Source organism: Cucumis sativus, chromosome 3, assembly GCF_000004075.3.
Source record: "Cucumis sativus cultivar 9930 chromosome 3, Cucumber_9930_V3, whole genome shotgun sequence".
Taxonomy (NCBI): Eukaryota; Viridiplantae; Streptophyta; class Magnoliopsida; order Cucurbitales; family Cucurbitaceae; genus Cucumis; species Cucumis sativus.
The window spans coordinates 14,971,127-14,987,495 of NC_026657.2; the positions used below are offsets into that span (position 1 = coordinate 14,971,127).

Consider the following 16,369-nt stretch of genomic DNA (forward strand, 5'->3'; position numbering starts at 1 on the left):
ACCTTACTTTCATGTCCTCATAATTATAATCCCTTTGATTCAGATGTGATATCGATTCATTCATTTCTTCCTCCTAAACTCATGGTGTTACACCTTCTATTGAATTATGCCAAGTATAAATCTATTGTTATCATTCTTTATTCTCTTTATTATCTTGTTTCCTAATTCTGCTGGCACTTATGTATAAATTGGGGATTCTAACACTTGAATAAGTTATCTAGAAATTATGGATTTACACTTGGCATAATTCAATAGAAGATGTAACACCATGAGTTTGAATAAGCTAACAAAAAAAATTAGCTTAAATGGTCTATAGTACAAAGATAAGGTTGGGTACCTTATCCTAATAACACTATGGATACGACTCACTTTGTATTTGAAACAAACGCAATGATCGAACGCATTCTTGTAAGTGACATGCGAGTGAAGTTATCTTATGGAATAAGTTTGCATAAGATCAGATCGCGAAATAGTAACCACTAGATATAACTCTACTAACTAGTTAGGTTTCTATTTTATTATGATGACCTATGTAACTTAGCCTTAATCCTAAGTGTATTATGAATTCATATTCATAAAGCATTGTCCTTTTATTTGTACGGATGACCATAAACATGTTGTTAATTAGATGAGCACTGGTATTTATGGACTAGAAGTAACCTAGGGGTAAAACGGTAATTAAACATAGATGATGTTATGAACACTTCTGAAGGACTAACTTACTATATTTATATCCATGAACACATAAATATATCTACACTGAGAAAAATTTAGTTGTGAATCTTTAGTGGAGTGTACACATAGTTAACGAACATTGATTAATATGGTAATGAGTATAGCCAATTAATCTCATGTCGTTGTAGTTTCTAATCTATAGATCCATTAGGTCCCCTTCCTAAATTGTAAAGGATAATGAGAGTTATTTATATTGATTGTAATTCAAAATGTTCAAATTCACTTTGTGAATTAGTATAATGTATGGTGATAAATTATAATATAAAATTTATATTTTAATTAAACTTTATTATATAAATTTAATTTGGATATGATTTAAAGTTAATTTATGAGAAATAAAATATTTAAATGAGTTCAAATATTAATTTAATGTGAATTAGGTTCATATTAAAATTATTGGTGATGACATAAATTTATATTTGAATATGATTCAAATTTGAATTAAATTAAATATAAGATATTTAATTTAGAAATTAATTAATTGGAGAATTAATTTATAGTTTAATTTTATTTTATTTAATTAAATCTGATTTTATTAAATTAATTAGATTAAAACTATAAGATATATGAGATATATTCATTAAATATGATTTAAATCAAATATTAAATAATTAATTAATTTGATATTTCTATTAATTTAATATTTTTTAAATCAATAGAATCTCATGATTATCTCATACTCATTGAAGAATAGAGAGTTATAAATACACAGAAGAAAATAGGTTTTTTAACCTGAGTCTTTGCTTACGAATTGTCTCAGAAATTCTCTCAAAACTTTTTTTCGTTCCAATTGGTTTCCACAAACCAATCTCATCTTAGACGATAGGAAGGTCTACGATTAGTAGTATCCCCAATTCGGTGATTTGCAGATTTAGAGACATCATCGAAAGTAAGTTACTCTATTATGTAATTCTATAATCTAAAGTTTGTTGAGCATGTTTAACATGAGTCTAAAGTATAAGAAAATTTGTTTATGTAATTGTTTGCCATGTACGGTATTTTAAGTTCTAAATTAAATTGCTCTAAGATCTCTGTAAATTTTTTTACTGTCATGGGCTTTAATCCCTTCATGGTGGTCATAAGATGAGTAAGAAGTGGAAGCAAAACTCTTCTTAGGGGACTTGGGCTTGCAGCCCCAACCAAGAACTTTTGACTAGTCTGATCGTCTACCCAAAACAGTCTTGCATATCTGTCTTCAGAGAATGGTTGAGAACCCTCTGGGACGAGCTAGGACTAAAGTTCCAGCATTTGATACTACACAATACAAGCTGTAAGTTGGGAGATGATAAGAATTAAAATAGAAAATATAATAAAAAGTTTTCATAAACTTGTATGCACATATGCTGCTGCTTGCGAAATGAACTCGTCAGTTCTACCAGTGCGTTTCTCAGTAACTCAACACGGTCGATCGAGCAACCGCATTCTACAGTGAGCTCAACCTGTCGTTGAAGGAATGACTTGGATTCGCTTCTATGGTTGTAAGGTTGCTTCGTTCTAGCAGCCTTACAAACCTTTGATTCTTCCTACATTCAAACAATGATCAAAATGTTATTTTCAAACAACAAATTAAATGAAGTATTGTTAATTGATTTTAAGTGGATGACATAAATCACCTGAAATTGTGCGGTCATGTAATGATGTCAAAGAAAGTGTCAATTTTGCCCGTGATTGACCAATCTGAGAGGTGGGTTTGCACATGCTTCTTTAAGGTTGATGTACTTCTTAAAATGTTGGTGGGTGTTTCCCCTGAATTGCTATCACACTTGAGCATCTGATGTTCAACAAACCAATTAAGTGTTGGATCTTTGAGATCGAGCACAAATCATTGATACAAAAGAAATAGGTTTGAGATTAGTCTTTTACATATATAGATTCAACATATATATATATATATTAAAAAATTTACAAACTTACTGTTAGGCCGCCTTGACGACCTCAATGTGCACTTGAGGTACATATGTTCACCTCAAGGCTTGGACAAAAACGTGTCTCGCGTTAACATACCAATTGTGCAATTGAAATGAGGGTTGTGTCGCATGACATGCATGTCCCATTCTAGGGGATGAAATAGGGATCCTTCCATTATATTGTACATACCTCTCCAACTCAATGTTATAGGAGTGGAATCGTCTCCTCAGAGTGAATGTGGGAGGGGGTTAAGAGGGATCTACTACAAAACACATTTAATTAAATCTAGTAACCATAACTACAAGTGTTTAGGGTAACAAGACTAACCTGAAGTGTCACCCACCAAAGAAGATCCTTTCGCTTTATCTACGCGTCCAAGTTTAGGTACACATCTACCTCATGAATACCAATGGAAAATGACAGCATAATTTTTGTAAACAAAAACCAGCAAACGTTAAACAAATTTAAATGTCAGTATTGTAAATGACCAAATCTATAGAAAAATGACTAATGTGTATACGTGAAGAAGATAATATTATTCATTGTCGCTTGATCCGCTTTGATGCGATGATAATTGTTCATCATCATCATCTATGAAGTCATCTGCGACATGATGCACATCCAATCTTTCCAATACACATTAAGTTGATCAACTTCAGTCCTGTACAGAGTGACCTCCTCAATAATATGTTCGTCCACACGATGTTCGACGATGATTTCCAATACATTAAGTTGGTCATTCTCGATATCTTCCATTTTTGGCATGTCTCATACACGTTTATTTTGTACCACTTGGTACCATTTTTAGGGCCCTCGAGGTAGAATACTTGATGTGCCTGGATTGCGACAATCATCGATTCCTCAACAAACAAAAAACGAGACATATTTATTGATTTTTAGCCTAGTTCCACGTGCGCCCTATGACTTTTGTTGGTGTCTGTGTCAAACCATTTACACTTTAATACCAAGCATGTAGTTTAAATGAATATTGAACGTGCAACACTTCATCCAAAACATCGTAGAAATTGTTGTCGGCACCTTCACTACCTTCATCGACTACCACGACTCCACTGTTTTGTGTTGTATGTCGAGAATCACGTTCGAAGGTGTGAAAATGTACACCACCGATAACACATCCACTGTAAGAGCGAACCTCAAGTGAAGGTTCTATTGCAAGTGAAAAGAAATCTTGAGAAAGGTTTGAACTCCCACACATTTTTGTTATAGCCTAAAATGCATGTACATGAATAGTTATATATAAAATACAAAGTAGCACATGTACGAATTCTTGAATTCATTTACTCTGTATACCTGAGCTTTGAACCAATCAGGAAATGTTCATGGATGTTTTTTAAAATTTTTAAAAATGGTATCACACTGACAACATATCAACCTTAGGTGTTTCCTAAAATACATAATTGTGAGTTTTATGACAACTGTAACAAAGACTTAAGATATTGAATGGAAGGTATGAATTGAAGTTAGAAATGTGTACTTGCGGTAGTCTGCTATTTCATCCACATTGTTGAGGATGTACCAATGAAAGAGTTGGTTCTCTTCCTGTGATATGCTTAAAAAAGGTGACGCTCATAATGGTCGTACCTTTTGAACGAACACTTCGAACTAACCAATCACCTCATCCTCTGGAATTCTATCATCCTTTTGTTCATCTCTAATAAATCGGATCTCAGTCCCACTGAGATACCTCGAATAAAAAGTCTCTGATTCGTTCATCAGATATCCTTCTGCAATAGATCCCTCAGGACATGCTCTATTACAAACATATTGTTTAATGTGCGGAGACTTCTTTTAATGGATACATTCAACTGTAAGAAATCGGACCAACAACCTTGGTTTCGTATGGTAAGTAAACGAAAAGGTGTACCATTACGCTGAAAAAAACATGTAAGAATATTATTTTCAATTTGCACAGTATGATTATGATATATGCCTGCAATCTTCCCAAATCACTTACTCTTATCGTTCTGGCGCACAAATCATGATAAAAACTACATAGTTCAGTAATAGCAGTGTAGACATTTCTCAATAAGAATGGTCGAACACCAATTGATATAAGTTGATGTAACAAAATATGATAGTCGTGCATTTTGAAACCTAATATTTTTCTCTCGCCTTTATTCACACATCGTGAAATATTAGAAATAAATTCGCTTGCTGCTAGTCAACGTATAACTCACATGTGATTTCACCAATCTGTTACCAACTTCTATCAAATGTAAATCCTTTCTTATTATTAAATCTTGTAGATTCAATCAAGCATTCGTGGTATCCTTGGTTTTTCCTTCGATATTCAACAACGTACCGACCAAGTTGTCATAAACATTCTTTTCAATATGCATTACATCAAGTTTGTGATGAATAAGTAGTCTCTACCAGTACGGAAGATTGAAAAAAATACGTTTCTTAGTTCAATCAAGAGCACCCTTTCTTTTCCTATCTTTTAACAAAGGATGCTTACTCATAACTGGAAACTCCAACGGATCTAGTTGTTCCAAGATTTTTTTGTCATTCATTACCACTAGAGGTGTTTTACTCTATACTTTTTCATTATGTAGCCTACTTCTACTCCAAATGTGGTTATCTAAAAGATAGCATCGATGTTCCATGAAAGCTATTTTTCCTCTTATCTCAAACAACGATATATCTCCCATGCAAATGGGACATGCTTGATACCCCTTCGTATTCCACCCAGATAGGTCACCATATGTCGGAAAATCATTCATTGTCCACAACAAGGTTGCATATAGCTGAAAACACTAATTCATAAGACAATCATACGTACACATACCAAAAGTCCATAACATTTCAATTCCTAAATCAATGATTGTATGTACACGTTATTTTCCATACCAGGAGATTTTGGACAAAGAATGAGCAATGACATGAAGAAGTTTGACTCTTTCATGCATTTTCATGGGGGCACATTGTAAGAAATTAACACCATATGCCACATACTGTACGAGATACTCATATGACCGAACATATTAAATCCATCTAAAGCTAACCCCAAATGGACATTTCGTGGTTCTAAAACAAAATCAGAAAATTCATAATCAAAGTGCTTTTATCCCTCTACATCAGCTAGATGTCTCAACACATCATCTGTTTCACTCGTTTATCCTTATGTCATCTCATGTCTGTCGAGCATTCTTGCGATACAAACAACCACTGTAATCTTGACACTAACGAAAAGTAGTGCAATACTTTTTGTAGAAAATTTTTCCCTGATCTCTTAGAACTAACCTTGTACCGAGACTCACCACAAGTCAGACACTGTTGCAAATCTCCAAACTCCTTCTAGAACCATACACATTCATACTTGTAGGCATGAATAGTTTCGTATTTCAAGCGCAACTCACACAATTTTCGTTTTCCTGCATAGAATGAACTACGTATATTGGTACCACATATTGGAAACACATGTTTTATCATCTTTAACATCGTGTTGAAGAACTTATTGCTCCAACCATTGAGGACCTTCACGTGCATCATCGCGACCAAAAAATTTAGGGAAGAAAATTTTGAACGGCTGGGGTATAGTTCACATCTTGCTTGGTTTAACAACTTCTTAAATACCACATTTATTCTATTTTCTTCTAAACCTACCTCACTATTAAATGACATGTCATTCTCCAAACCTTTCTTCATCTCTTCTACATGTTCAATATCAGCTTGCAAATCATGCAACATGCCCAACATTTCATTTTCTTTAGAAAATGTGTTACTACTAGTTCCTTGATCATAAGGATTACAACTACTCGTTCCTTCATCAAGTCTATGCATAGCTCTATGTAAATTCATAGTCTCTCCATGATACATCTGGTATATGTAGAAGGAGGCCATTTCAGTGGTTAATAGATGTCACTCCACACCCTCTAATGAGTCCCCATTCGAATTCATACATCTATTGCATAACCTTATTTTTACATAATTATTGACATGGTATTTTGCAACCTCTAAAAATTGGAAAACTCCTTTTTTGTACTCAACCAAAAACTTATTCCTAAATTTCATCTAACTTTTGTTCATCTCGTTAAAAGAACCTAAAACATAAATAGGTTGGATTAGTTTTATATCTCTCATCTCAAATACTTCAACTTACTCCACGAACAAGCTATATTGTCCAATCCCCCATCTTGCACTAAAATTAAGTTTAAATCTAAACTAAGTTTAAATCTACCTAACAGTTCCAACATACCTAACACTTCATAAACACTTAATTAAAAACTACATAAGAATCCTCAACACTACTAACATATTAGAAACTAATTTTGACATAAAAAACTAGGCTACCATAATTGCAAGATATTCATAAAATAACGCAACCACAGATTATGTCAATGTTTTCAATTAAATATCTGACATTTTCAAAAATTCAAATTCGAATTGAATTTAAATAGAAATTCATATTCAAATTAAAATTAAAAATTCAATCTCAAATTCTAAAAACATACATTACACATACATTATATAATATGAATTTACACATACAATCTCAAATTTACACATACAATCTTAGACAATCTCATACATTCCACATGAAAACATACACTATAATACATTACCCATAAAATCTCAAATTCAAATTACACATAATATCAATGCACACATTACAGATACATTTTTCTAATACATACATTATATAATGTTTACATTTACTTTTATAATTTTTTTTAAAAAACTAACCTTGCTTTGTAGGATGGTGGGGGTTGACGACGAGGGAGGACAAATGATGGTGGACAACGGCTACACTGACAGTGAAGATGAACGACGGTGGATGAACGACGACTTGTTCATTTTCTTTCTTCTTCGTGCATTATGTGAACACATAACAACAAATAGATTTAGGAATTATCGACGCAGTTTGAAAACGTCGGCCAATAGACCTTTTCTCGACACCATAAAGAAAAACATTGACATTAGTCGAAACTAAGGTCAGCGTTTCACTAATGGGGTTGGAAAAAAATTAATCCGTAAAATTTATTACTAACTTTCCCCGACGGGGTAAAAGTGTAAGTTGACATTAGTTTATACTGATGCTGATGTTTGTACAGTTACTTCGGGAAAATGTTAACATTTAAATAATTATTTAACTATTTCCCGACGTCGTCCTCCATTGCATCAAGGAAAGCACAACAATTACATATTTATTTCAACATTTTTCGATGTTATTGTCCTCAGTGTTGGGGAAAGTTTAAGAACAAAATTAATATTTGACCTTTCCTCATGTTGTTTTATTGTGTGTCGGGGAAATGTGGATGATAAATTTTTAAAAATGAAAGTGACGGATCAAGCGCGACGTTTTGAATTGTGATGTCGGGCTTGCTCCTCTAAGTCGATGCCATATTGCCTGCGTCGGTATTGGTCATTTGTGCCAACATTTTAATTTTCAACGTCGGTTTCGATGTCAAAATTTTTTTGATTTCTTGTAGTGTCGTCCTTCATGCTTTAATTGTAACCTACCAGTGCTAAAGTTTCTTATAGACGTAGGGCGTGTTTATGAGCAATAGTTGGAGTAGTGACTTTTTTTTAAAAAATAGGTACAATTGATTTTGTAAAATTGATTTCTAAGCCATCAAAATTTTGTTTGGTTCCAAGCTTGTGAAAACGATTTTCAAATATTTATAAAATTATTTAACCAATTAATTATAATAAATATGTTTTACTAATTTATTTATATATATATATATTTTTTAAAATGTTTTTTATTAAAAAGTTGGTCACAAACCGTTGCTGAAAACTGTAGTTGGAAACGATGGTTGATGGTAGTCATCGAAAAATGATGATTAGAGTTTGGTAGCACTGGTCACTGAAGCTGATCAAAAGGTTGGCAATGGGGCCGCGAGGAGACACTCCTCGTCCCCGTGGGGAATCTCCATCCACATCCCTGCCTCATTCCCCGTTTTAGGGAGTCGAGGTTGAAGATTAGGTTTTTGTGAGGAAAAATTCATCATTTCTATTTTTTTAATTATTTTTATTTAAAATAAATTCAAATTAATAGTATTAAAATTTTTAACATTTTTTCATTTAAATTTTAATTAAAAAGTTAAGTTAATTTAATTATTTAAAGAAAAAAACTAACAAAAAGAAATTGTTTTTAAATTTAGGCAACAAAATATGCTATAAATAAAATACAAAATAAATATATATGTAATAAAATAAAATAAAAAAGCTCTTTCCCATGCCTCATCTTCTTTAGAACAATAAGAAAGATCGTTAGATCGTATTTCCGTCAGCCTAAGTTTCAAGTCAATTGACTTTGATTCTTATGTTTCAACTCCTTGAATTTATTTACAAGGTTCCATAAGACAATGATATTGTAGTCGAAAAGAAAAAGCCTAGGTTAAGACTCCTTTTGAGGTAAAACAATAGCGCTTCCAAACGGAGAGGAGGAGGAACCTTCTAGGTAGGCGCCCTAGATCTGAGAGGTGAAAAGCTCGTCTTTAAGGAGAGGTAGCATTTCTTGAAGTTGAAGCTGGCCCTTGTGTCTTGAAAGAGAGGGTTCACTCTTCCTTATTAATTTCCGCCCATCCTTTTTCTAAAAAGATATATGATGTCGTGAATAACTAAGACAAATCCCATCGAGAACGAGAAGGGTTAAAAAATTTGAGAGGCGAACACCTTAACAAGTAACGTAACAATGGACTCTAATTGAGAACAATTTTCCACAATTTTCACAAACTCCTTAGCATAGAATTGATCGTTTTCTATAATTTTATTCAAATAAACACCATACTCAATCTATTTGATGTTTCGCAAACTTGATAGAAATTTTTTATCTTAGCATTAGTAGATATATACAACGAGGTTCTTATCATTAGTAAATTGAGAAAGGTTGTTAGCATTAGAAATGGTAGCAAATATTGCAAATACTAATAAAAATAGGTCTATACACCATACCATTGCTTTGATAAGTATACTTCAAATATATAATGTAGACTCGTAAAAGATTAAGGAAACATTAATCATATATTGAAGTCCTTGTTTTGAAGATACCACGTTCATATGTAATCAATGCTAAATTTAATTTCACATTATTAGACATTAATAATTGCAATGCTTGAACTAATACATTAATGCCACTATTTTAGGGTGATTATGTGGTGGTTTGTTTGTTGTTTTCATAATAAAAAATATTGAGTTAAAATCATCATGGTTTACATCCTTTTAAATTCGTTTAATTTTAGTTTTTGTAATTTTAATTTTTCTTAAAGTAAACTATTATAAAAAAAAAAAAATAATAAACCATAAAAACAACACTATTCAGGCAGTGAAATATAATGGGTGGATATGTTTTCAAAAATTAAAAGCAAACAAACAACAATTTCTTTAATTAAAATCAACCAAACAACTTGATATATGAATCGGTAGTTATTCGAGCTAACTAAAATAAATAAAAAAACATGGAGATACTCTTTTTAAATCGTTATGACGTTCGATTAATCTTGTTTATAACAATTTTTATTTTAATATTTACAAATAAAATAAAACATTATTGTCTACTTGTGATATATCGTGATATACATATATCACGATAGACATATACAATAGTCTATTGTGGTTTATGGGACCGTGATATTTGTACCTTCCTCATTTAAAATATTTATTTAAAAAAACTATAACTATTATTATATTATTAAAGGGGAAGGAAAAAAAAAAGTTAAATATGTATTTTTGGATGAGCCGATTCCGAAAATCCAGGCCCAATTTAAATGTAAAACTGTCGGAGCAATTGGGCCGAGGTGGCCCACTTTGTACTTCATGGTTGAGCAAAATGCAGAGAATCGGAGTTTTTAAACGCATCGCCTTGAATGAACGAAGAAATCCAGGTAGTGGTAAAAGGAGGCCATCTCGACCGCCCAATTCAGTTCGACCTTCGCCGGTGATCACCATGTCCTCCACCCTACGATCCTCCTCCGTCACCTTCTTCTTCTTCTCTTCCCTTCTCATTTCCTCACTCTCCATAGTCCTCGCTTCCGAGTCTGATCACAAGGTACACATTTCCTTCTTCTTGATCTCACCATTTCTTCCCCCCTCCAACTCCCATGAAAGTCAAAATGGTGATGTTAATTAGTTTACGCGCCATTGTATTGGTTCTTCACTGTCTATTTTAGCCATTAAATTGTCAGATCTTGCTATCTTCTTTTGTATTGACCCAGATCTGTGGAATCCCGCGTTCTTTTAGATCTGGGTTTTTGGTTTAGTGGTTGTAGAAATTGGTATTTCTAGGTCTTGGATGCTTGGGGATGGGATGGGGGAGGGGGATTTTGGATACCTTGTCTGATTATTTATATTTTTAAGCTCTCGGACTTCATGAATTTCGTTGGATGTTCGTTTTAGTGGAGTGTGGATGATGCTAAGGGTTACGAGATCTCAATCTCGTCTGGAGTTGTACCTATGCTATCTTTTTTGCGTCGACAGTCTTTCACGTCCGAAATGGACCTCTGAAGTGAAACGAAATGGGGACGTACGAGAGATCTTGGGTGTATCACTATATTTTATGCTCGTCGTGAGCCTGGATGGTCGTTGATAATTGTCTTAATTAGATGGGATAATCAAATTCATACTTCTACGTCTTGTACTGGGCTATCTTCGAAGTGTTATATGACCAGACAAAATGTCTCAATATGAATTAAAAATCTCTAGCTGATTGCCGATCAACGCTCCACTGACATTAAATTTGGATGGGAGGCTACCAATCTGATTTATTGATGCGTGTCCTATGCGCTTTGATTCTGACGGATAGGAGAACTATCATTGTGTTTCTTGCACATTGTTGTATCCGTACTACGTTGGCAATACTTTTCTACATAGAGTATCGACCCAGTATTGTAATAAGAGTCTAATGGATCCAAATTTTGGGTTTCTTTAAAGCGTAATAAGAGTCTAATGGTATCTGGCTATCTGCCTCCAGAAAGATTAATAGCTCTATCAGCTTTGGATATTTTTTATGCTATTAATCATTTTGTGTTATTTCTGCAATCACTTTATTCTGCTGTTGCAGCCTGTGGTAATTGTAATTTTGGATCAAACAAAATTATTGCCTTTATGTATACTTCAATAATCAGTTGCAGCTATTTCAGAGTTCAGATCTGAAATAGCCTCCATAGTCGTTTCTTAACTTATCTAGGTCAAATTTTCAACCATGGCGTGATTGTTGTCACACTGTCTTGTATCTGACATATTTTCTTCCGTGCTTTTAAGATAATATTATTTTTACGTTAATCTATTCCTTCCATTGTTCCACCCTTTTTCTATTTTTCCTTGTAGTATCTACAAGATGAGTCAGTAACTCTATGGGTGAATAAAGTTGGTCCGTACAACAATCCACAAGAAACATACAATTATTACAGCCTTCCATTTTGTCATCCATCTGGTCATTCTGCTCACAAATGGGGTGGTCTTGGCGAGGTCCTTGGAGGAAACGAACTTATTGACAGCCAAATTGAGATTAAGTTCCAAAGTACGCCAACTTCTTTTCATGTTGGAAGGTTGAATTTAGGCCTTGTGGTGATCATGGATGAACTGTTGCAACTACTTAACTTTTCTTTTTTGCAGAAAATGTGGAGAGGACCACTATTTGTCAACTGGAGCTTGATGAATCAAAGGTCAAGCAGTTTAAGGATGCAATTGAGAATGGCTACTGGTTTGAGTTCTTTATGGGTATGTTCTACACAGGTTTCTTGTATTAAAAACTTAGAATTAGGGGCTCAAATAGAGTGATCCAAATCCAAAGAAATACTTATATCTAGAACAGAAATTTGAAATTTGGTGAACAGACTGTCACTAGAAGATTTGGAGGTCTAGTATTTTAAGACCGGTGCTCTGACCATGCATGAAGACACTAGAATCTGTTTGAGTTTCCATATTTTTCTCTTACTTAATTTCATATTTCTCATGAGCTAATTTATATGCTCGTGTATTCTTTTCTTGTATGACCGGTAAGCCCCAAGGGAAAGGAATTGCAGTTTCAGCTTCAAATCTATTATTAAATATTCGATACATGTTCTTATTTTGTAGTTTCTCTCTGACTGTTGTACATAACAATTCTTGATTGAAGTGTAAAACTTAAATTTTGACTTTCATTTATTCGACGAATGAATTCTTTTCTACAGTTTATTTATGTCTATTGGTTATGCAAAAAATTGTTGCAAGACCTACACATATCTCATCCATACTTTCTTCTGATGTTTTATTTCATGATGCTGGATGGGGAATAATCTTCAGATGATTTGCCTCTGTGGGGTAAGTGCTTTCTCTTATTACATTTTAGTTTGATATCTTGATCAACGAAAAATTTGGTGGTCCAAAGTGATGCTTATTGCCCCTTTTCATTTAAGGCTTTGTTGGTGAGTTGCATCCTGACAAGAATAGCAATAACGTGAAGCATGTCCTTTACACGCATAAGAACATCATCATCAAATATAATAAAGACCAGGTTTGTTTTCCACCTCCTGATTTGCATAGTTTTTTAATATTTTTTTTGGGGGTTGGCATTCAATATAGATATGATTTAACAACTAAATTGTGATTTTTATAGATTATTCACGTGAATCTCACCCAAGAAAACTTAAAACCGTTAGAGGTTGGGAAGACACTGGACTTGACATATGCTGTGAAGTGGATTTCGACTAATGTCACTTTCGCTCGACGATTTGATATTTATTTGGACTACCCATTCTTTGAGCATCAGGTAATGGATGACCCTCCTTCTCCCTTATTGTGTTATTTTCATATCTTTGCCCTATATCTTGAGATTCTTCCTTCCATCTAACTTAGTAAATTCTTTAACTTCTTGTGGTATTTTGTTACATGCCTGTGTTCACATACCATATCGAAATAATTTTCTGGCATTTGGAAACTTTGCAGATTCATTGGTTCTCCATTTTCAATTCATTCATGATGGTCATTTTCCTCACTGGTTTGGTCTCTATGATATTGATGAGGACTCTTAGAAATGACTATGCTAAATATGCACGTGAAGATGATGATCTGGAAACCCTGGTCATACTTTCTTCCCTATCATATGTTATATGCTAGTTTAAGCTTCAATGTCTTCAACTGTCATTTTTCTCTATCTTATGACTTTTTGTTTTCTTTTTGTACCTTTTATCTTCTTTTTCAGGAGCGAGACGTTAGTGAAGAGTCTGGCTGGAAACTTGTGCATGGGGATGTTTTCCGGCCTCCTCGTAACTTAGTAATTCTTTCAGCTGTTGTTGGTACAGGTGCTCAGCTTGCATTGCTTGTTCTGCTTGTCATCCTATTGGCAATTGTTGGAATGTTGTATGTTGGGTAAGTCAGGAAATCTAACTTTTGTATGGAAGTGTGTCTGACATTTTAAATTAAGGTGTATAAGGAAACAAATTTAAGTAATTTTTTTTGTAATGTTTTAAAAGTTGTGTCAATAAGCACTCATCACAACCTGCTTATGACCGCTCCATCTAACTACAAACAAAGGGGAAGATTGCAAGTGACACTTTTGTTGCTTTTCTATATACAGGAGAGGAGCAATTGTCACAACTTTCATTGTATGCTATGCTCTTACGTCATCCATTTCTGGTTATGTTAGTGCTGGGATGTACTCACGCAATGGGGGTAAGTATTTCTACTAGTTTAGTGACTGCACTGATTTGTTAACTTTAGGCTTCAGCGCAATATTGATTTGTAAAACTACCCAACATATTTCTTTGAGGTTATAATACCAGTATACTTTAAAGATTTCTTTCAGCGGCTTCAGCACTTGGCTTAATTCTTTGGCCCTTTCTAACGTTGTTATCATGACAGGTAAAAACTGGATAAAATCAATGATCTTCACAGCATCTCTATTTCCATTTTTGTGCTTTGGAATTGGATTCATCTTGAACACTATTGCTATATTCTATGGGTCTCTAGCAGCCATTCCTTTTGGTACGATGGTTGTGGTCTTTGTCATTTGGGCTTTCATTTCTTTTCCTTTGGCTCTTCTTGGTACGGTAATTGGACGTAATTGGAGTGGTGCCCCTAACAATCCATGTCGTGTGAAGACTATTCCTCGTCCTATCCCTGAGAAGAAATGGTACCTCACACCATCTGTTGTATCCATGATGGGAGGATTGCTGCCTTTTGGCAGTATTTTCATAGAGATGTATTTTGTCTTTACATCCTTCTGGAACTACAAGGTAGTATTGTCTTGTTTCTTGTTGGAAGTTGAAAATAATTTGGAGTTTAGTAGTTAATTAACTGTCAGTGTAGTAGTTCAAAACTTCAGTACACTGCATGCTAAGTAACATAACATTTAAATAATCATTTGGTTACTTTTATGTCATGTTTGGATTAATTATAGAAAAAAACGTTTATCCAAAAAGTCATTTTTATTTTAACTCTTTTGATAAAACTGTTTAAAATAGTCGTTAATTGTGTCTTGTAAACTATTTTGAGAGGTTGACATTTCATTTCTTCTCTTTCCAAAATGACTTATTTTTAAACTAAACACTTAAAAAAGTTAACAAAACACACCCTAAAGCACTTTATGGATGAGATGCTTGTTTCTTCAAGTTTTAAAATCAATTTAGGAATTCCAACAAGACGTTCTAGGATGTGTTGGCAGTATTGGAATAGCAACTTACTAGCTCGGCCTATAACTTGTTGTCCCCCTATCCACAGGTGTACTACGTATATGGATTCATGCTGCTGGTTTTTCTAATTCTCATCATAGTTACTGTCTGCGTGACCATTGTGGGAACATATTTCTTGCTTAATGCCGAGAACTATCACTGGCAGTGGACTTCATTTTTCTCTGCTGCTTCAACTGCTGTCTATGTCTACTTCTACTCGATATACTACTATTATGTGAAGACCAAGATGTCCGGCTTTTTCCAAACCAGCTTCTATTTTGGATACACTTTGATGTTCTGCCTTGGGTTGGGAATTCTTTGTGGTGAGTTTTACAATTTTACTGGCATATTCAAGTTATTACGTGCTTTCTCGTTCACCTTAAAAGTGGCATCTTCAACAATTGAACATGAAGAAGGCTTTGTCTTTCTTAGTTCTGTCTATGAGCAAATGTTGATGGTCATCTGAGAGCCAAATTTCTTGCTATGTTTTGATTTCTGTATATTTTTGTTCATGTTTCTTTTCTTATGACATAAAATTTGAATTGTGCAGGAGCTGTTGGTTACTTGGGTTCCAATTTGTTCGTACGGAGGATCTACAGGAACATCAAATGTGATTAGGGGTATTTTTGGAAGCAGAAGACCTACGCTACCTTGAAGCATTTTCATAGTGGAGGCAATAACTTCGAGAAGCCCTTGACACATGGGAGGCCTAGCAACGCAGTAATACCTGTAGAAATTAAAAGATTTTGAGATGGGGACATGTTCTTAGCCCTGAGATATTTTCTTTTTGGTAATTGATGCGTTTTGCCCAAGCTGTAATTGAATATCTTGATTTAGAGTTTGAGAGATTGCTTTTCATAATGTAGAAAAGTTGACCAAATTGTTAGACCCATGTCATTTTTATAATATTTTTTTTTTTGTCTTCACACATCATAAAGAAATGACCGAGGTCTATTTCTATATTATGGTTCTATTTGAAATGATAGTCGATGGATTGACACTCAAGAATTACTGAAGGAGTAAGACTGGCTTTAGGATATGATTTTGAGTTTGGCAGTTTGGGATGTAGTTGTGTGGAGGAAGAAACTTAGAATATAAGAATCCCCAAATTA

At 33.9% G+C, this 16,369-nt stretch overlaps 1 protein-coding gene across 1 annotated transcript; it reads left to right on the plus strand.

Annotated features, from left to right (window-relative positions):
• The first annotated feature begins 10,423 nt into the window (after nt 1-10,423).
• On the plus strand, nt 10,424-16,217 carry LOC101204970 (transmembrane 9 superfamily member 1). Its single transcript, XM_004146213.3, has 12 exons — nt 10,424-10,657; nt 11,935-12,127; nt 12,223-12,327; nt 12,892-12,909; nt 13,005-13,102; nt 13,205-13,357; nt 13,534-13,668; nt 13,790-13,956; nt 14,165-14,259; nt 14,449-14,822; nt 15,307-15,580; nt 15,808-16,217. The coding sequence occupies exons 1-12, from the start codon at nt 10,439-10,441 to the stop codon at nt 15,873-15,875; spliced, it is 1,899 nt and encodes a 632-aa protein (XP_004146261.2). The 5' UTR covers nt 10,424-10,438; the 3' UTR covers nt 15,876-16,217.
• The last annotated feature ends 152 nt before the right edge of the window (nt 16,218-16,369 follow it).

What these genes read in the sequence shown, in the direction of transcription:
- LOC101204970 (XM_004146213.3), top strand. Translation starts at nt 10,439, where the DNA reads ATGCAGAGAATCGGAGTTTTTAAACGCATCGCCTTGAATGAACGAAGA. An exon ending in ATGATGATCTGGAAACCCTG is followed by an intron (nt 13,669 to 13,789) that starts GTCATACTTTCT and finishes CTTCTTTTTCAG; the next exon opens with GAGCGAGACGTTAGTGAAGA. An exon ending in CATCCTTCTGGAACTACAAG is followed by an intron (nt 14,823 to 15,306) that starts GTAGTATTGTCT and finishes CCCTATCCACAG; the next exon opens with GTGTACTACGTATATGGATT.